Source organism: Rattus norvegicus, chromosome 1, assembly GCF_021556685.1.
Source record: "Rattus norvegicus strain SHRSP/BbbUtx chromosome 1, alternate assembly SHRSP_T2T, whole genome shotgun sequence".
NCBI classification, from domain to species: Eukaryota; Metazoa; Chordata; class Mammalia; order Rodentia; family Muridae; genus Rattus; species Rattus norvegicus.
Genome location: NC_141534.1, coordinates 22,358,853 through 22,380,556, shown reverse-complemented (window position 1 = coordinate 22,380,556; position 21,704 = coordinate 22,358,853). Strand labels below are relative to the sequence as shown.

At 38.7% G+C, this 21,704-nt stretch overlaps 1 protein-coding gene across 1 annotated transcript in view; it reads left to right on the top strand.

Moving 5' to 3' along the window:
• Moxd1 (monooxygenase, DBH-like 1) overlaps positions 1 to 21,704 on the top strand; it is an 86,407-nt gene that overhangs the window by 18,991 nt on the left and 45,712 nt on the right. Inside the window, 3 exon segments of the mRNA NM_001427764.1 lie at positions 7,825 to 7,971; positions 13,559 to 13,726; positions 13,982 to 14,065. Coding sequence (NP_001414693.1) covers positions 7,825 to 7,971; positions 13,559 to 13,726; positions 13,982 to 14,065 — 399 coding nt within the window.

Here is a 21,704-nt window from a genome sequence, read left to right as displayed (position 1 = left end):
GAGGTACTTTATATTATTTCGGTCTATTATGAAGGGTGTCATTTCCCTAATTTCTTTCTCGGCTTGTTTCTCTTTTGTGTAGAGGAAGGCTACTGATTTATTTGAGTTAATTTTATACCCAGCCACTTTGCTGAAGTTGTGTATCAGCTTTAGTAGTTCTCTGGTGGAACTTTTGGGATCACTTAAATATACTATCATATCATCTGCAAATAGTGATATTTTGACTTCTTCTTTTCCAATCTGTATCCCCTTGATCTCCTTTTGTTGTCTGATTGCTCTGGCTAGAACTTCAAGAACTATATTGAATAAGTAAGGAGAGAGTGGGCAGCCTTGTCCAGTCCCTGATTTTAGTGGGATTGCTTCAAGTTTCTCTCCATTTAGTTTAATGTTAGCAACTGGTTTGCTGTATATGGCTTTTACTATGTTTAGGTATGGGTCTTGAATTCCTATTCTTTCCAAGACTTTTATCATGAAGGGGTGTTGAATTTTGTCAAATGCTTTCTCAGCATCTAATGAAATGATCATGTGGTTTTGTTCTTTCAGTTTGTTTATATAATGGATCACGTTGATGGTTTTCCGTATATTAAACCATCCCTGCATGCCTGGGATGAAGCCTACTTGATCATGGTGGATGATTGTTTTGATGTGCTCTTGGATTCAGTTTGCCAGAATTTTATTGAGTATTTTTGCGTCAATATTCATAAGGGAAATTGGTCTGAAGCTCTCTTTCTTTGTTGGTTCTTTATGTGGTTTAGGTATAAGAGTAATTGTGGCTTCATAGAAGGAATTCGGTAGTTCTCCATCTGTTTCAATTTTGTGGAATAGTTTGGATAATATTGGTATGAGGTCTTCTATGAAGGTCTGATAGAATTCTGCACTAAACCCGTCTAGACCTGGGCTCTTTTTGGTTGGGAGACCTTTAATGACTGCTTCTATTTCCTTAGGAGTTACGGGGTTGTTTAACTGGTTTATCTGTTCCTGATTTAACTTCGGTACCTGGTATCTGTCTAGGAAATTGTCCATTTCTTGCAGATTTTCAAGTTTTGTTGAATATAGGCTTTTATAGTAAGATCTGATGATTTTTTGAATTTCCTCTGAATCTGTAGTTATGTCTCCCTTTTCAGTTCTGATTTTGTTAATTTGGACACACTCTCTGTGCCCTCTCGTTAGTCTGGCTAAGGGTTTATCTATCTTGTTGATTTTCTCAAAGAACCAACTTTTGGATCTGTTGATTCTTCCTATGGTCCTTTTTGTTTCTACTTGGTTGATTTCAGCTCTGAGTTTGATTATTTCCTGCCTTCTACTCCTCCTGGGTGTATTTGCTTCTTTTTGTTCTAGAGCTTTTAGGTGTGCTGTCAAGCTGCTGACATATGCTCTTTCCTGTTTCTTTCTGCAGGCACTCAGCGCTATGAGTTTTCCTCTTAGCACAGCTTTCATTGTGTCCCATAAGTTTGGGAATGTTGTACCTTCATTTTCATTAAATTCTAAAAAGTCTTTAATTTCTTTCTTTATTTCTTCCTTGACCAGGTTATCATTGAGTAGAGCATTGTTCAATTTCCACGTATATGTGGGCATTCTTCCCTTATTGTTATTGAAGACCAGTTTTAGGCCGTGGTGGTCTGATAGCACGCATGGGATTATTTCTATCTTTCTGTACCTGTTGAGGCCCGTTTTTTTGACCAATTATATGGTCAATTTTGGAGAAAGTACCATGAAGAGCTGAGAAGAAGGTATATCCTTTTGCTTTAGGATAGAATGTTCTATAAATATCTGTTAAGTCCATTTGGCTCATGACTTCTCTTAGTCTGTCTACGTCTCTGTTCAATTTCTGTTTCCATGGTCTGTCCATTGATGAGAGTGGGGTGTTGAAATCTCCTACTATTATTGTGTGAGGTGCAATGTGTGTTTTGAGCTTTAGTAAGGTTTCTTTTACGTATGTAGGTGCCCTTGTATTTGGGGCAGAGATATTTAGGATTGAGTGTTCATCTTGGTGGATTTTTCCTTTGATGAATATGAAGTGTCCTTCCTTATCTTTTTTGATGAATTTTAGTTGAAAATTGATTTTATTTGATATTAGAATGGCTACTCCAGCTTGCTTCTTCTGACCATTTGTTTGGAAAGTTGTTTTCCAGCCTTTCACTCTGAGGTAGTGTCTGTCTTTGTCTCTGAGGTGTGTTTCCTGTAGGCAGCAGAATGCAGGGTCCTCAATGCGTATCCAGTTTGTTAATCTATGTCTTTTTATTGGGGAGTTGAGGCCATTGATGTTGAGAGATATTAAGGAATAGTGATTATTACTTCCTGTTATATTCATATTTGGATATGAGGTTATGTTTGTGTGCTTTTCTTCTCTTTGTTTTGTTGCCAAGACGATTAGTTTCTTGCTTCTTCTAGGGTATAGCTTGCCTCCTTATGTTGGGTTTTACCATTTATTATCCTTTGTAGTGCTGGATTTGTAGAAAGATATTGTGTAAATTTGGTTTTGTCCATCTATGTTAATTGAGAGTTTTGCAGGATACAGTAACCTGGGCTGGCATTTGTGTTCTCTTAGGGTCTGTATGACATCAGTCCAGGATCTTCTGGCCTTCATAGTTTCTGGCGAAAAGTCTGGTGTGATTCTGATAGGTCTGCCTTTATATGTTACTTGACCTTTTTCCCTTACTGCTTTTAATATTCTTTCTTTATTTTGTGCGTTTGCTGTTTTGACTATTATGTGACGGGAGGTGTTTCTTTTCTGGTCCAATCTATTTGGAGTTCTGTAGGCTTCTTGTATGCCTATGGGTATCTCTTTTTTTAGGTTAGGGAAGTTTTCTTCTATGATTTTGTTGAAGATATTTACTGGTCCTTTGAGCTGGGAGTCTTCACTCTCTTCTATACCTATTATCCTTAGGTTTGATCTTCTCATTGAGTCCTGGATTTCCTGTATGTTTTGGACCAGTAGCTTTTTCCGCTTTACATTATCTTTGACAGTTGAGTCAATGATTTCTAAGGAATCTTCTGCTCCTGAGATTCTCTCTTCCATCTCTTGTATTCTGTTGGTGAAGCTTGAATCTACAGTTCCTTGTCTCTTCTTTTGGTTTTCTATATCCAGGGTTGTTTCCATGTGTTCTTTCTTGATTGCTTCTATTTCCATTTTTAATTCCTTCAACTGTTTGATTGTGTTTTCCTGGAATTCTTTCAGGGATTTTTGTGACTCCTCTCTATGGGCTTCTACTTGTTTATTTATGATTTCCTGGAATTCTTTCAGGGATTTTTTTCAATTCCTCTCTCTAGGCTTCTACTTGTTCTCTAAGGGAGTTCTTCGTGTCTTTCTTGAAGTTCCCAGCATCATGATCAGATATGATTTTGAAACTAGATCTTGCTTTTCTGGTGTGTTTGGATATTCCGTGTTTGCTTTGGTGGGAGAATTGGGCTCCGATGATGCCATGTAGTCTTGGTTTCTGTTGCTTGGGTTCCTGCGCTTGCCTCTCGCCATCAGATTATCTCTAGTGTTACTTTGTTCTGCTATTTCTGACAGTGGTTAGACTGTCCTATAAGCCTGTGTGTCGGGAGTGCTGTAGACCTGTTTTCCTGTTTTCTTTCAGCCAGTTATGGGGACAGAGTGTTCTGCTTTCGGGCGTATAGTTTTTCCTATCTACAGGTCTTCAGCTGTTCCTGTGGGCCTGTGTCTTGAGTTCACCAGGCAGGTCACTTGCGGCAGAAAAGTTGGTCTTACCTGTGGTCCCGAGGCTCAAGTTTCCTCGTGGGGGTTTGCTTATGAGCTCTCTGCAGCGGCAGCAACCAGGAAGATCTGCGCCGCCTTTCCGGGAGCTTTAGGGTTCCAGATGGCTTTTGGTGTTTTCCTCTGGCGTCAGAGATGTGTGCAGAGTGCCGGATTAGACTTTTTATAGGACATTTAAATGACCGTTTTACTTTTGTTGACTCGTCTAAATATATATGATATATTATTTTAATATTGCAGCCTGTGACTGCAGTCATTACTCATTATTGTTTTCAAATTATTCCCGTCTTTACTTTTATGAAGATATATACCTAGTTCTAGGAGAAATATCAATTTGCAATATTTTAAAATGTCTTTCGAGGAAAGTTTAGGAAGCATCGGCACCCACGTTGGGTGCCACCTATAGGCTTATTTTTTTTAAATGTACTTTAATAAGGGTTCTTGAATGCTTTAACCTCCCTTCTAGGCTATTATCTACCAGAGGTAGTAGAAAGGAAAGGTTAATAGGGTAAAAGATGACATGGGCCTGTTTAGAAATAGTTCTTTGAAGCAAATGCAGTCTGTGATTTGAGGATATCAGCAGTTCAGTGCACACAAATCAGCAAGGGCAGTTCAATCCATTCACAAACAGTATTAACAACCCAGCAAGGGCAGTTTGATCCAAAAGAAACTGCAAGTCTCTGCCCATCGGCCCAAGTCTGCAGAAGTGACAAGGAGCCACCAGAATATCGTGAGGAGTTCACTGGTGCATTTCTCTCTACAAAGTCTGCGAAGGCAAGGTGAATGAATGCCACAGAATCATCAGTGAAGACCAGCGTCAGCAAAGCCCAACGAAGACCAGCAAAGAGTGGCAAGGCAATTCAAGGCCACAGCATTGTCCACTGTCTGTTGGACTATACTTTCCAAACATCCCATGTCTGCTCTACCATAGCACAGGTGCCCCCTTTCCAGTCAACCTCCAGAAAAATATCACGTGTCTGTTCTCAGCAAAATATCCTCTCATAAGACAGTGTCCAGAAAAGCATCACCTGATACAACCAAGTCTCCGAAGAAACCAGAAATTTCTACTTCAACTAGTTTCCTTAAGACATTTGATAAAGTTTCAAGTGCTTTGGTAGGAAGGCATTTCACTTATGAGACCACTTTGATTGTCCATTCTCCTGAGTGACTTTTATTGGCTTACGTCTCTTTATTTTTGTCTAAAGTTTTCCAATTTTTTCATTAAGAAGTGCACGACATAGATGTTGAATGTCTGCACAATCCGATGTGACTTTTCCTCTGTATTTTATTTATATTCACTTTTATTCCACCTATTCTATATGTTTCTTTTAGATGTAGATTTTATGATTTATGATTTATATAAGTTGATGTTTTCTAGGATAGATAGAAGGTAAGGAAAGAGCCCTCAAGTATGGTGGCTGGAATTTCCACTGTGAGAGAGAAGACACAGGGTGAAGGTCGGAAAATGTTGACATCTTCTAAAGATGCCTGTGGTTGGGAGGCCTGGAGCCATGTAGACCTTCAGCCATTGATGATCTGAACTAAATATATATGCGATAACATCATTTGGATACCTGATAAGTAAGCCTCTAAAATGGGGAAATCGGGGGAAAATCATTATGTGGCTCAATTATTTTATGAATCAATTTAATATTAATAACATTCATCCATATTTTGCTTCACCAATGTTGAAACTATCTGCCTCTTTTAGACAGTGTTCCTTAGGTCCTGAACTCCCCAAGAATCTTCTTGTTTCATTCTTCTGCGTGCTGCTTCCACAGATGAATGCCACCACACAAAAGTTCACCCCAGACTTTCCTAAACATTAAAGATTACATAGACCTTCAATTCCAGCTTTTTGGGAAGCCGAGTCAGGCGGATTACAACTTCAAATTCAATACCATCCTGGGCTGCAGAATAAATTCAAACCCACCCTTGGCAACTTAGTAAAACTATTGCAAAAAAAAGGAAAAATTCTAAAAAGAGTACTGGGGACATGCCTTCATAATAGAGCACTTGCCTAGCACATGGTACCAAAATATCCATCATACATACATACATACATACACATATAGACATATATACATACATACACATACCTACAGACTTATATACTTAGTATCAATTTATCTGTGACAGAGTGAGGGGTCTACAGTGATAGATATGTGAGGCTTCTCCCCCTAATTCATAGCTTATTTTTTTGAGAAGCCAGAGAAGAGTAGATAATAGGAGTTAGTATTTGGTGAGCAGGAATGAGATGAATGGAAACTTGGCAAGCAGGATGGTTATTTTCTACAAATATAGGCTTGGAAAACACTTGAAAGATCAGGATAATTATTCTACTCTTCGAACTGATCATGGTTTGTGTTGTATTGATTTTGTTCGCATAGTTATATGAAGAACATAACAAGACATGGGTCAAGTGTAAAGGCACAACTGTTCCCAGTCCCTTCTTCCCACAGGCCTTGGGGTGTCACTGTAGGGCTCAGATCTGTGCAATTGAGACCAGTAGATACACAGGCATCAGCACAGGATTCGCCATCCAAATTGTTTTCATGTTCATAATATCAGTTCTCAGAAAAAACAGTCAGCCCTCCTGTTTAACACATATAGGGAATCTTTTATGTCAAAACTGATGTAATGAGTTTCTACAGGCAGGGAAAATTAATACAACAAATGGATCCACCAGAGTCCAGCAGTAGGCACCACTGGGAAGAAGGCCATACATCCTGTGAGCTCTGGCTAACAGCAGTCAACATTTCCAGCTGGATGATCCTGCACTCCTTGCTTCAGTGTTGTTTACAATGGGAAAATGATTCCGTCTTGATTTGTTGTACATCTAGCATGCTGCAGCAGACCCTGGAGCATAGCACAGGTTGCAATTGTCACCCACTACCAGAATGTGACATAAATAAAAGCTAGTTAGACTCCGTTTGTTGTCAATTATCTGAGGCATTCTTGCATTAAAAACGACCTTGCATATCTAGACCTTGGGTGTCAACTTCCACACATTTGATAACTATGTTACTGAGAATAAACTTGCCAAGGGCCACTCAAGTGACTCTCTCAGATGTAGTTAAAGGCGTCTCTTGTGTTTTCTGCGTCTAGCACAGCCATCAATTCTTCAGATATAATTTAAGGTCAGTTATAGTCATCAAAGTTATGCTATGGCATGCATATTCTAATGCAACACGATTCTTTTCAAAAATATAATACATTAGAATTTGAAAAGCATTATTAAACTGTATACAAACTATTATATAACTATATAGAAAACTATTTTCATTAAGCAATAAAAATGAACACCTTAGTTTGGTCCTTTTTAGTATGGTAAGCTATAGACTATTTCAAAATCTACAACAAAATTACAAGCTATCCCCACTTTGCTCTCCTCCAAAGATCTCAGAATTTTGATTTCTAATACAGTCTAAGGCCATTCATCAGGATAACTGCAAGTCCAATTCCGGTCATTTGCCTTCAAGCCCATGCCCCCTTTACTGTTCCTGTCTGCATCCCAGAAACAACACACAGAACTAGATTTTTTTCAGTTGTCAATACCTCATAATTTAGTCATTTCTTTTCTTGGTTTATTGTGCGTTGCGTTGTAATGAGCATGTGCTGTTGAAGTTCGTTGTGAGATTACCAGTGACTCCCCGCACTGCTGGAGTTATGAATGACGGAAGCCGTAGGAGGTCAAAAAAGCAGAGGGGGCTGAGCTCGGGGTTGGCTCTGGCTTTGCTGCTGACTCTCTTGGAGGGATACATTACACTGTGCCTGACTCCCCTTTTCATTTGTACACACAAGGACCTCAAATAGGCGTTCATTTCTGATGTTTTGAGGGTAGCATGGATCTCCGCTGCTTGTTCGCAGGCCAGTTGTTTAAATGTAGACTGGTTTCCTAGACCATCGACTCTCAATATGTAATAATCAGGTCCATTAGGAAGTCCCAGGATTCAAAACGTGGGTTTACATAAAGGGTATTATAATAACAAACCAAGAATGGGCTTTGAAAGGTTCTTTAAACTCTCTTAAGTTCTTTTCATATTCAAGAATATATATTTTAAATATCCTGATCTTCGTTCTTTTTTTCTTCCTCTTTTCCACAGGACTATTTCACAAATGCAGACAAGGAGTTGGAAAAAGATGCCCAGCAAGATTACCACTTAGATTATGCCATGGAGAACAGTACTCACACAGTGATTGAGTTTAGCAGAGACCTGCACACGTGTGATGCCAATGACAAGAGTCTCACGGTAAGACATGGGAGAGTGTTGACTCTCCCAGGCCATGTGTGTTTTCACGTGAGAAGTATTTGATACAATGGGAGGAGGAGCTACTGAAACACAGTATAACCAAAGTCACACGATCCTCAGGAATTTCTCGAACGCTCTACAAACTTGACAAACACCCACGATGTTTTTGGTTGTGAGCCTAGCCTTTAACGAGCCTAGCCTTTAACGGCTGAGCCATCTCTCCAGCCCAACACCCACGATGTTAAAACCATAAGTTTCATTCAGCGAATTTATATGCAAATTTAACATTTTGAAAATCTCTTCGAAGGCTGTTGATTTAAAAGAAATGAAAGTACATCCTTAGCTTTTTCCCTATAAAGTTTGAAAATAGATAATAAGGGTTGAAGAACTGTATTGCACAAAAGATAATCATGGTGCTGAATGCGAGGGGGCAATTCATCTGATCTGTAACCGGTCTGTCTTTGTAAATTTCTAAAATCCAGATGAATAGTCAGTTGATTATAATCACCTATTGGCATGCTATATGAGGTTTCTTATTTTAAGATCTGATACAAAAATTATCTCCATGAATATGCAAATCGAATCTCTAGAGGATATATACTCCTGTGAGACTTTCCACAGGCTGCTTATGCCATTTCATTTTGATAGAATGATAAACCTTATTATTTAATTCACTAAAGCTTCAAAAAATAATATGAAAACTCCAAAGTAATTCTGGTTTCCATTCAACATGAGGAGCCAAGGAGGAAAAACACACGTGAACAGGTTGCACCGCTTTTCATGGAACACATAGCGTAATCATTGGGAAACTACTGTAGTCATCGTACGGTAGAGCAAAGAGAACACTTAAAGCAAGTAGCTTCCTCTTTATTATTTATTCTCAGGATTTTCATTTGAAGGAGCTGGCAAACCCCTTTATTTGCGGAAGTACTCAGTCATTTTTCCCAGGCTCCTACAAAGTCTTCCCTTCCCATCCTACAGCCCCCTCAGGCAGGTTCTCTCCTCAGTTCAGACAAAGCCAGTTTCACTGGCTTCCCCCTGGAAATTCCCGGGATTTCATACCGCGTACAGATTTGAGATGGAAAGTAAACAAGTCTGGACGTAGAACTGGCTTCTTCTGTATCTGCACTTTCTGTAAATCCACGATAGGAAAAATCTATTGTGGAAAATGGTCTTAGGGCCATTTAGTATTTTTAAAAAGTGTCTTTCATGTTAAATTTATTTTTAAGTTAGCATACAAAGTAGCAGATTTAACTGCAGCATTTTCATACAAATGTGTTATTATACTTGGCTGTTTGCTCCCCTCTCCCACTGCCCTCCCCTGCCCTCCTCTTGCTAATTCATTCTTTTCTTCCTCTTGATAGTTTTTTTTCTGCTTTGTTATCTGTCTTTCCCTTGCCTTGAAGACTTTGTCCAGCTCTCTCATGAAACCCAGTCTAGTTTCAAGTCTACGAAGACATATATACATATATAATTTAAACTTGAGATCTACTTACTACAGAAAACATACATATGACTTCTGAGTCTGGTTCATTTTGTTCAACATGGTGATTTTGGGTTGCATCAGTTTTCCTGAAAATACCACAGTTTCCTTTTATAAACAGCCATGTAATGTCCTATTCTATGTAAGTACATTTTCCTTACCATTCATCAGTTGATGGACGTCTAAGCTGATTTTATCTCCTTGCTATTTTGAATAGACTAGAAATGAGCATCTATAGGTGAGAGTCTCTGTAGCAGGATATAGAGTCCTTTAGGGATATTCAAGAGTAGAATAGGAATGGTTCTGTTTGTCCACTTTTTGGACAAACTCCACACTGACTTTCAAGGTGGCCGCACATGTCTGCACTCCCGTCAGCAGTGGATTAAGGGCTGGATTTTCTCATACCCTCAACGGTATTGTTATTGGTTTTCTTGGTGATGGCTGTTCTGACTGAGAAATGGAATCTCAAGATGAGAAGGGAAAGAAGAGAGGAGTAAGGGAAGGAATGTGGGGAGGGACAATTAGCATTAGGAGCCACTGGGGGCCATATGGAAACCTATTACTATAGACCTCTTATACCACTAAGTAAAACTCCATTGTCTGGACTGGGTCACATGTAGTTGATTCTTTTTTTTTTTTTCTTTTTTCTTTTTTTTCGGAGCTGGGGACCAAACCCAGGGCCTTCTGCTTGCTAGGCAAGCGCTCTACCACTGAGCTAAATCCCCAACCCCTGATTCTTTAATCAAAGTGGCACCAAGGACACTCCCAAAGATCTCAAAGTTTAATTTGAAATTCTCTAACTGGCAAAGGATCTGAAACTCTGGTTTCAAGTACTTGTTGGTCTTTTGTATTTATTCTGAGAACAGACTATTCTGTCTGATGGCTGATTTGATGTGTGGCTGATTTGGAGATTTGGTGACTAATTTTTGTAGTTCTTTTTTTTTTTGGTTCTTTTTTTTTTTTTTTTCGGAGCTGGGGACCGAACCCAGGGCCTTGCGCTTCCTAGGCAAGCGCTCTACCACTGAGCTAAATCCCCAACCCCCATTTTTGTAGTTCTTTATGCACCAAAGCCTCTATTCTGCTTTCTGATGAGTGAGACTTTTTCCCATTGCATCGTCAGACAGGCAATTGTTTCTTTCAAGGTACAGGTTCTGTCTGATGTCCTGTCATCCATTTTCCAATTTTGAAATCATTTACAGTTCTATTTAAAAACAGCCCTTGCCTAGGCCTAGACTTTTACTTGTGTATTCCCATAGCAGTTTTGACGTTTCCGGTCTTACATCTGGCCAATATTTGATCCATTCTGGATCAATTTTCTGATCAGGATGAACTATTAATTTTTTTCTTCATGTGGAAGTCCAGCTTCCCTTAATTGTTAAGGATGTTGTTTCGTCTGCAGTGTGTGCTCTAAGAACATTGTTTAAAAGTAGGTGTCAGTAGCTTTGTGGATTTATTCCTAAGTGCTTCACGCTATTGACTTACATGCATGCTTAATATTAATTTTACCAACCCATGGTATGGAAGGCCTTTGCATCTTCCAATGGCTTTCTCAATTTCTTTCTTTATTGCCTTAAAGTTTTGACTGTTGATGTCTTTCACCTCCTTGCTTAGTTTTATTCCTAAGTATTTTTTATATTTGAAACCATTGCAAATGATTCTTTTCCCTAATCTCATAGTCAATAAATTTATTCTTGACATATAGAAAAGCTAGTGATAATTGTGTATGGACTTTATTTTCTGCAACTTTGCCCTTTGTGTTTATTAGGTATAAGAATTTACTGTTGGAATCTTTGGTGTGTTTAAATTATAGGAACATGTCATCAGCAAATACCAATAATTTTGATTATTTATCTCTTGCTTGTACAATGTTATTTCCTTCTCAGTGTTCTAATGAAGGCTACAGTGAATAAAGGTCACGTAGGCACATTTTTCTCATTCTAGACTTTAGAGAATGTTCTCAGGTTTCCTTTATGTTGTGTGTTGGTTACAGTTTTGCTATATACGACCTTTATTTGGTTGAGACACATTCCTTCCATTCCTGGTATCTACAGGGCTTCTGCCATGAAGGAATATTGAACTTTATGGAAGGTCTATTCTGACCTGATTAGTATGATTAGATGCTTTCTGTTCTTGCATCTATGGGCTGTATGATGTTTACTGGGTTGTATATATTGCACCAACCTTACAAGCTGTGTATTAATCATGGTTCTCTAGAGTCACAGAAATTATGGAATATTGTAATGACTTACAGTCTGCAGTCCAACTAACCCAACCCTGTGAAGTCCAAGAAGCTAGTAGTTGTTCGGTCCCACAAGGCTGGTTATTTCAGTTGGTCTTCTTTATAAGCTGGAATCCTGAAGAAGGTTCCAACAGATGTGTTGGCTAGCATGTACGAGCAGACAAAAAAGAGTGGAACTTCCTTCTTCTAATGTCCTTATGTAGGCCTCCAGCAAAAGGTATGGCCCAGATTAAAGGTGGTCTGAATTGGCTGGGGATTTAGCTCAGTGGTAGAGCGCTTACCTAGGAAGCGCAAGGCCCTGGGTTCGGTCCCCAGCTCCGGAAAAAAAAAAAAAAAAAAAAGAACCAAGAAAAAAAAAAAAAAAAAGGTGGTCTGAATTAAAGACCATACATGGATCTGGAACTTGCTTTGTCCCAGGCTGACCTTAAGCTGAGATCTGCTTGCCTCAGTGTCTTGGGATTAAAGGCATGTACTACTTTGCCTGGGCCTAAACTTTTCATGGCCACTAGGCCTCAGGATCCAGGTCTGACACCTGTGTCTTCTAACTTCGAAATCTGGATCACAGGTGTGCCCTCCATTTCTGCATTGTAGCTCATTCCAGCTGTAGTGAAGTGACAACTAGGAATAGCCATCACAAGCTGGGAATGAGTAAACTGAATCGTGGAGTATGATCTTTGCAATGTGTTTTTGAGTTTGGTTTGATAGAATTTTTATGAGGATTTGTGCCTATATATTCAATATGAAAAATAGTTTGGTAGAGTTTGGCAATGAATTCATTTAGTCACAAGCTTTTTGTTGTCACATTACTATTTAAATCTTGTTGGTTGTTATACATATGCCTAAATCATTTATATTCTCTTAGTTTAATTTGGGTTGGTCATGTTTTTGTGCAACACCCATGAGTAGACACAAACAAGCATCTACTCACCTGACAAGAACTAGCAATGGATTTAAGATAGTACCAAAGTCAAACTTGGTGAGTCAATGCATTTTATTGGAATTATTAACATGAATATGGATTAGAGGGTACTTACAGGAACTGAATTACTCAAGCAGCTACATTAGTTAAAGCTCACCTCAACATGTGTCACAGCTTACTTGGAATACACTGGACAACTTGCAGGCAGCTCAGGAGGTTGTCCTCTTGCTTTTAATCAGTTCAACTGGCCTCTGCTTTTTTCAGATATATGGGCAGATGGGGTCTGAGTCTCTTCTAGACAGCTCAGCTTGTCTAAGTCTTTGAAGTGGCTCAGCTGATTAGAAAGTATTCTCAGAGGTTCTTCTTGTCTGAGTGTGCCTCTTAGAAGTCCTTAGAGTTTATATACATTTAGGAATGAGGAGCCTAGTATATCTGGTCAGTTTCAGGAACTTCCTGAGGTTGTTGCATTGTTTACTTCTGGAGTTAAAGGGAATTACTTTCAGGATAGAATGTTTTACCACACTTAGAAACCCTGTCCTTTATATAATGTCCATCAAAGATGGAAAGTTTTATTCTAGATGAAATTGCTACACAACACATGTATTTTTAGAAATCTATCATTTCTTCTAAATTTTCCATTTTTTGAATATCAGTCTTCAAGGGATTCTTAAATGAGTTTCTGGATTGTATTTTGATGTCATTCTCCCTTTTAAGCTCTAATTTTATTAATTTGAGTATTTCCATTCTTTATTTTGGTCAGTTTCACTAGTACTTTGTCAATTTTAGGCTTTTGTGGGGGGTAGTAATCAACTCCCTGGATACTCTAAATATCTTTATCCTTATTTCTTCATTCTTATGTGCTGCTTTAAAGAGAGTTCTGTAAATAGACGTTACAGGTAAGGAAAGTGCTGTTGTGAGAGATAACATTCCCATGTCTGATTACCAGGATAGCACAGTGAGAGTTATCTGGGCCTACCACCATGAAGATCCTGGAGAATCTGGTCCCAAGTACCATGACTCAAATAGGGGCACGAAGAGTCTGCGGTTACTGAATCCCGAGAAAGCCAATGTGTTGTCTACAGTCTTACCATACTTTGATCTGGTAAATCAAAACGTAAGTTCCCTCTTCCTTTCTTTCTTTGTTTCTTTGTTTCTTTCTTTCTTTCTTTCTTTTCTTTCTTTCTCTCCTTCCTTTCTTCTTTATTCTTTCTTTCTCTCTCTTTCTTTCATTTTCTTTTCCTTTTCTGCTTTTAAACAAAATGGTGAGCTAACTGAAAGTCTGTAAGAGACTGTTTGCTCATGTTATTGAATTTATTGCCATGTCAACCAAATGTGACTTTTTATTTTCTTCCCCTTTTTCTTAAGACAGGTCCCCATTCCAAACAAAGGCACGACATACTGGTGCCAAATGTTTAAGATCCCTATATTCCAAGAAAAGCATCATGTGATAAAGGTATGTGACTGTAATATTGGTCCAACTTCATTGATATGAATGGAGAAAAAGCTGTTTTAAAAAAATGAAAATAGGAAATATACAGAAATGATTTCTAAGTATGTAAAAGTTATTGAGAGAAAAGAAACTGTTTTATCTGATTTACTCAGTCGATAGAGACTGAAAGCTTAATAGTATCTCATTTATCTTCTAACTTTACACATCTAAGGTAAGTAGGCAATATTTCTGTCATCGGAATTGGTATTTTAAATAGTATATTACATATTAATAAATCCTATGTAGGAAAGTGACATTTCTCACTTCACATTATTTGAGAATATCTGGTTCATTGAAAATACTAGATCTTATCATAAAAATACTGTTGTGTTTTCTTGAAAATGGGAAAAAAGAAAATTAGTGAATTTCTACCAAATTGTTAAAAATGAAAAATTGTACAAGCTCAAAATGAATGAGCTCAAATTGCTCTTGACGTGCAGTTCTCTTTTCCTGTTCCCTGGGATTGGGTCTCCCCACTCTTACATTGATTAATGAATGAACTCTCCTCTGGCCCTGACCATTATTGGTAGTTCCAAAGAGATTGAATATTATGCTGTGTGCTCTCCAAAACCTCACTGGGTATTGTGGAATAAGACCGAGTTAAATATTTCCAGCTTAATAGCATGAGCCCTTAGGAAGCTTGATGTTGCTATATTTGTCTTGGCACCCAGAGTGAGAAATGAGACGGTGTGGATGTAAGAGAGGAGCAAATGGTTAGACTCTGGCATCTAGATGACTTGTGCATCTGGATCAGTGGTTTTTCCTTTCGTTAGCATTGTTCTCTCACGTAAAGGCTCTGAATACAGTTGTAGCCACAGTTCCTTCTGCAGTAAACATCTCAGTCGTAATATTCTCTCCTCCAAGCACACAGCATTTAACCTGAGGTGGAAACACTCATATCTTAGAGTGACTGAAACATGTTGATTTCAAATGTATTCATCCAAGTGCCCAGATCTGCCTTTGTTTCTGGGCTGCTCCACAGCTGTGTAGGGTAGAAAGAATGTATGAATTACTAGATGGTCCCAATCTTTTACAGCAGATATTTTGCCAACAGATGTCTTAGCAACCATATGACTATGAATGCTTTGCTTGCCTCTGCGAGAAGCTATTTTTTTTTCTTTTTTTTACTTCATGTAAGTGGAAAGTGAATGCAAATCTATGTACTTAATGAAGGGTCAAAGTTCTTCGATTTTGTCAGTAAAGTCTTTCCCAGAAAATAGAATATTCATAAATACCGTTTGTCATTTACGGTAATTTTGCAAGCCTCTGGCTTAAGAAACAGGCGTAAAACCAGGTTCTGAAATGAAGACACGCATTTCACAAAGTAGGACCTTCATTTATTTTAAACGTTGATAGATGGTAAAGTTCGTAACTGCTTCCACTCACATGCCTTATTCTTATTATTACTAATGCGAAAGATGGCGTTGAATGAAATGAAGATAACTGTGTCTGTCTGTGGGATGTCACTGTAACTTTCCTTGCTTGACACCTCACCAAGAGTTCTTAGGTAGCTTTTTTGTCACAAACATGTCACAACAACACACAGGCAAGGAGCCCTTGGATAGGTACGTTGGAACCCGTTTATGTCTTTACTACATGTTTGTAGCAAGAAACATTAGTGGCATGAAAGACTTATTACAATATTTGCAGTTCTACCAAAGCCCAAGAGACCTTTACTTTGAGGAAGATAGGATTTAAAAGAGGATCACCAAGTAGAAAGAGGTTCCTGTCATATTTTGTGAGGGAGGAGAGTTTTGGTGACTAACACTTTAAAATTGAATTATTTAGTTTGAAATATTTCTCACAGGATAGATTTCTGCTCTTATCTCTTAACCCCTAAAGTTTAGTTTACTTAATATTATGAAATATAACCCTCTAAGTAAGACAGCATACCTGTCAATCAAACCTGTTGCCCGTTCCCTGGATAGCTCTCTGCAGGACCCTACCTGCTCTTGGGGGTTGGGAGCAAGTTGGTACAGAGTCAAGGACACAGATGGGGGAGCAGATGAGAAATGCTGCAGCACTCAGCAGCACTGTGGAAAGTTCCTTTAATACCCTCCACCATGCCTTCATTGGTCCTGAGAAAGCAACTCTTCTAAACAGCAGTTCCTGATTGGCTGGCATTGTTTGCACTAGCAATCCTTGCTCTTTCAGTCAGTCCTCAATTAGGTCCTCCTACAGGACCTAATTGAAACAACCCCCAGCGTTTACATAGAGGTGGCCCTACTGTTCCTGCTACTCAAACCCTACCAGGAACAGGGTCCAAAAAATATTTGCATTGTACAAATTGTTTAGAGTCCATCTTTCAAATGATATTTTATTTTTAATAAATGGTACAGTAGAATCCTAGTAAGTTTATGAAGTAGATTTTAGACTAGAACTTTCCTGGAGATATCTTGTTTCCAGTCTCTTTGTCCTAGAGGGGATGCTCTCTGTTACTTTATGGACAATATGTGACCTTCCCTTACAAAAAGACTCATGGTTTGAAAAGCCATAGGTCAGGTGTTTTTCATTGTCCCCAGCTGCTTGCCCAACAGTGCATTAACACTGTGTGGGAAGGGTTTCACCAGGCTGGGGAGATGTCCTCCGGGACATTGGCATTGACATTTCAGCATTGGCTAAGAAGACTCGCAACCTGAAACAAAGGGTGAAAAGAAATAGCCAGTTCCCACAAGTTGTCCTTCCACTTCTATACATGAGGTCGAATACCTCATATTTCTACATACTTCTGCAGTGCCTGCACATACCTACTAACAGACATGCAATAAATAAATATTTAAAAGGTAGGCCTCAGTCCTTTTCTTTTATGGACGATTGTTTTTGAATTATCAAGCATGTGATTTTCAGTGAGTTTCAAAAATACTGATTATAGATTAATTTTTGAAAGATTTAAATTTTACTTTAATTTAAAGAGAGTTCTTATTTGTGGCATAAATGCTAAGGTTATGTATTTTATGGCTACGAACAATAACAAAACTAAAGAGATAAAACTTACCAGTCATCTAATCATGACTTTATTTAATTGGAATAAAGTTAATGATAGTAGTTAAGTCTTAAATTTTAATTTTACTCACATAACAATGATTCAAAATAAGGGTTATGAAGTGATGAGATAAATATTGAAAATTACTAAAATCGGGAAATAATAATTTATTTGGAGGAAGATAGGATTATAATAAAAGTTATTAGTTGTTCAAATTCTCTTGTGACTCTAATATATTGAGCTCTATTTGATTGTTGAGACATTTGGCTGAGTTGTAAATGGGAGCCAGGGACCGTGGTATCCATGTATTCCAAGTACTCAGGATGATAAGGTTGGAGGACTATCATTTCAAGGTCAGCCTGAGCTACTGGCGACACAGTCTCAAAAGCAAAGACGGTGAGTTTGAAAATATGTTTGTTAGATGACACACATTGTGACTGTGTAAATTGTAGTCAGCTCATGGAAGTTTCTATTACACCCACCTCCCTCACCTGAGATCATCTGTTTGAACCATCTGCTCTGCCCACTGGCAGTGCACGGTCAGCCCACATTACCTCAGGCCAGCATGGCTTTGCTTTATCCAGCATTCTCATGCCGTGTCTTCCCCTTCAGCTTGGAATTTACTTCAACAGATGATTCCTTCAGGTAATGTCAAAAGTGATGGAGTCGTCAGGGCTAAGAATACTTCAGTAGGCTGCCTCAGAAGTTGGGTTCATTACTTGGTTTAATACAGTTTCTATTGAGGGTTTTTGTTTTTATCATCAGAGAATTCTCTTCATGGAAACCCACACCATGAGTTTATCAGATCAAACAAGATACATCTTGGCCTAACAAATGTTAGTTGATAGCTGGCTATATTAGAGAGGAAAATACTCTCCATGTGGCCCAGCATAATCATGGTCCCTGCACCTTCTAGGAGCATTACATTCCTTGTCTCCTGTAGTCCACTTTTTATTAAGTGGAAACAAGACCTTCCTCAGGAGTTTTTTAGATTAAGGGCTAAGCTGGGGTTTGGGTGGTTTTTGGTTTGTTTGTTTTTTGCTTTTGATTTTTGTTCTACTCAACACAGCAGACCCAGAAACTCTTTGACAACCTGGCAGCTGCTGTTGGATAGTTATTTTTATTGATTCTCATGGAATGACGTTTCCCTGAAAACGACTTTTCTCGAAAGCCTGGGAAAGAACAGAGCACGGAGCTAACAGTTCAGTCACAGCTGATTCTCAGTCAGGATGACTTTCATTAATTATGTACAGTTTGTCTTTATCTGCTAATTTTCTCTCCTAGAAATTGGAGGAGTATATTTTACTTAACTTACTTAACTAACGTTTAACATAGATGTTACCATGACTTGTGAGTTAATCAAAGGGGGTTACTATTTAGTACGATGCCCAAACTGACACATTTAATAAGCTGATAGATTATTTGCAACATATAGCTGTAATTTTACATATTGTTCATCTTGTTCTATATCTGAGTTGCTGAAGGGTTTCCTACCAGCCTTTCTAGATGTTCAGGAATTTGAATAAAAGCTACATTGTGAGGTCGAGGAGATAAGTCAGTAATGTACCTGCTGAGTAGGCTTGAGTAAATGACTTTGATCTCCGGCATCCATGTCAAATGCCTATAGCTTCAATGCTGGGAAGACCAAGGCAGGAAGATCCAGTCTTGCTGACTAGACAGTTTAGCTGAATTTGAACTTCAGGTTCAGTGTTAGATCTTGTCTAAAGTGGAGAGTGATTGAGGAAGACCTGCCAATGTTGACCTCTACATGACCTCTACGTGAACATATATACCACAGAACAGTGAACCTCTACATTATCAGTCATGTCACTTAGGGAGATCGTCCTGAAAAATATATGCTTCAGTGAATGCACAAAAGAAACATCGAAGCAAAACAAAACACTGTCATCTTCAATACACTCTTGAAGGGAAATGCTATGCTTTTTGCGTGTCCCTGAATAAATGCATTTACTTCCTTGAGATCAGACTTCACTGCTGCTAAATCTCAATGATGGATTGTGGAGGATGCTTCCGAGGAAAACTCAGGCATAACTGCTGTTAAATAGGCATGAAAGATCCTTGAAACCCAACTACTGTATAATCATAAAATAGTTACTAGATAGTGGATTCCTTGCTGTAGGCATAGAGTAAACATCTCTGTCATACCATATATTAGATAGATTTTTCTAACTAGGTATCCTACTGTGTTCAGTCATTTCTTAGAATGAAAAGACACTGTTGAATGGAGAATTTCATCACTAAAGCATGTCACAAAACATCAAATGTGCTAATTGGTTACTATTTTAAGAGAGTAAACTGTTGGAGTTTTAGTGATCAGGGGAATTTGAGCATGGTATAAACTACTTGATCCTCTGAGGATCAGAATTAGCTTTTCTCTCTCAGTGTATCTCACTCTTGTTTTCCCCATAAAGTGGCCTTTCCATTGTCTTTCTTCCTTGTGGAAATGCTCTTTGGTCTTGTCGGGATGTGTGCCCATGCTGTCATGAGCATTTGTCATGTGTTCACCTTCTGTTTCACGTTATCATGTGGGAACAAGATGTTTGCTGTTGACTCTGACTCAGTGGTTGGGTGTGCTTTTTCCAGGTCTGCCTTAACCACGGGGCATGGCTTTCGCTCACCACTGTCTCCCTTTCATCCCGAGCTCTTACCATATTCCCTGGAGGCAGAACTTCGGATCTGTAGATGGATCTGTCTAACAAGTTGAGACAAATGCACTTTCACAATCAGCCTCATGTGAAACCATGTTCCACGTCTTCTAAAAGCTTTGCAACACTCACCATTCCAGTAAAAGTTCATGATGTAAATATAAGAGTTTCAACAATCCACATTTTGGCAATTTGTGCGACAAAGAGGATCAGGGTCAAATAATTATATCTCTTATATCTAAGGAATCTGATTTTATACACACACAAATATATACATACTTAACATACACACACAGAGAGAGAGAGAGATGAAAAAACTAGGGTATTTGTGGTGGCTAAACCGAAAATTTTGGATGTAGAGATGTTAGTAGGAATGTTGGTAGAGATGTTAGTTACTGGTAATGATGTGTCTTAAAGAAGCCTCTTTTAAAGATTGCTGATACGGTCAGGATGTTGAAGACTTTGCACTGTATCTGCCTAGCCTACATCTACGTCAGATATATCAGGGGTTTGTCTGGCTACCTGGGTCTTCTTTATAGCTACGTAGACTACAAGGGACTGAGTTCACTCTAAAAGCAAGGTCTACTCATGAAAGTGATTTATTGCCCTGCTAATTAGCTCACTGACCCTGGAAAGAGCACTTAACCTTGCCTGTTCCTCAAATTCCTGCCCAGTCAAATAAAGAGTTCTCACCCAATGATTTTAGTGGGCTCTTTCTGCCTCTAAATATCTGTGACTTGCTGAAAACTAATACTAAAGTCTGTGCTGAAGATTACATGTCCTGCGGTCTGGGTTTCCCTACATACTCTGGTATCTCGCAGGCCTATAGTAGGTCCAGAGCGAAATGTGCCCCTTCCCCACAGAGGTTAAAAGACCTTCACAGGGGCTCCATTAGCATAGATTTTGATCTATTTCTGTCCCTAGGGCATGCCACCAAGAGAACTTGGGAAGCCTAGACACATTGTAATCACTCAGTGTGTTAACAGACTCAACTTTTAAAAGGGCAACCATGAGACTTTATTATGCTTGGGTAATAAACTGTTCTGTTTAATCCTTCTACCCACAATTCAGTGATCTTGTTGCTATTATTATACAATTACTATTACATTTCTATAAAATTTGTGAAGATATAAAGAATCTACATTAAACTAAATAATAAAACCATACATGTTGACTGTCTTTATTGTGTAGTGGCTCAAGCACGGTCTATGATGTCAGACGTCATGATTCAAATTTTGGCTCCTTAGCCAATAGATGTTGATCCCAAGCGAGTTCTTCAACTTAAGTCTTAAGCTACCATGTGTAGACAGGGCTAATGAAGGTACTTCACTCAGTTGTTAGCTGTCATCACCAAATGAGTGTTTACATGGTTAGCATGTACTGGCTTAAGAAGAACTAAGTCATGTCGCCAATTGACCGTGGTTTTCGAACCTCTTAAATCATAGGATAAGACAGAGGCCAGGCTTTACTGAAACAGGCTGGAACGAGCACAATGGTATATCCTGACTCTGCTTTTCATTAGCTAAGTACCCTTAGGCAAAGAAAACTCTCAGAGCTGGCCTCTTCAGCCATAAAGTAGGAAAAGTAATTCTCAGTGAAGATTAAATGAAGACAAGCGAAAACACCTGTTGCGTAACAGGCTCGTAATTGCTCGTTTTCTTCCCTAGAAGGGGATTATTATAGAGACAATGACTAAAAGTATTAGTATTTTCTCATATAGGCTTGCCATATAGGATTTTCTTAAAGGCTTCACAGAGGCCATGGTAGGCAATAAGTCACTCTTTTATTTGGAAAGAAAGATTCCTTAGGAGTTAGATTTCATTGCTTGCCTCCATTACTCTTAACCAAATGAAATGTAAGCTACTCCCCCCTACCCCTGCTCTTGTCTAACTAAGGACAAAGACCAGCTGGTGACTCTCCCCTGGGACGTTCTTGGACATTCTTAGAGCTCCCA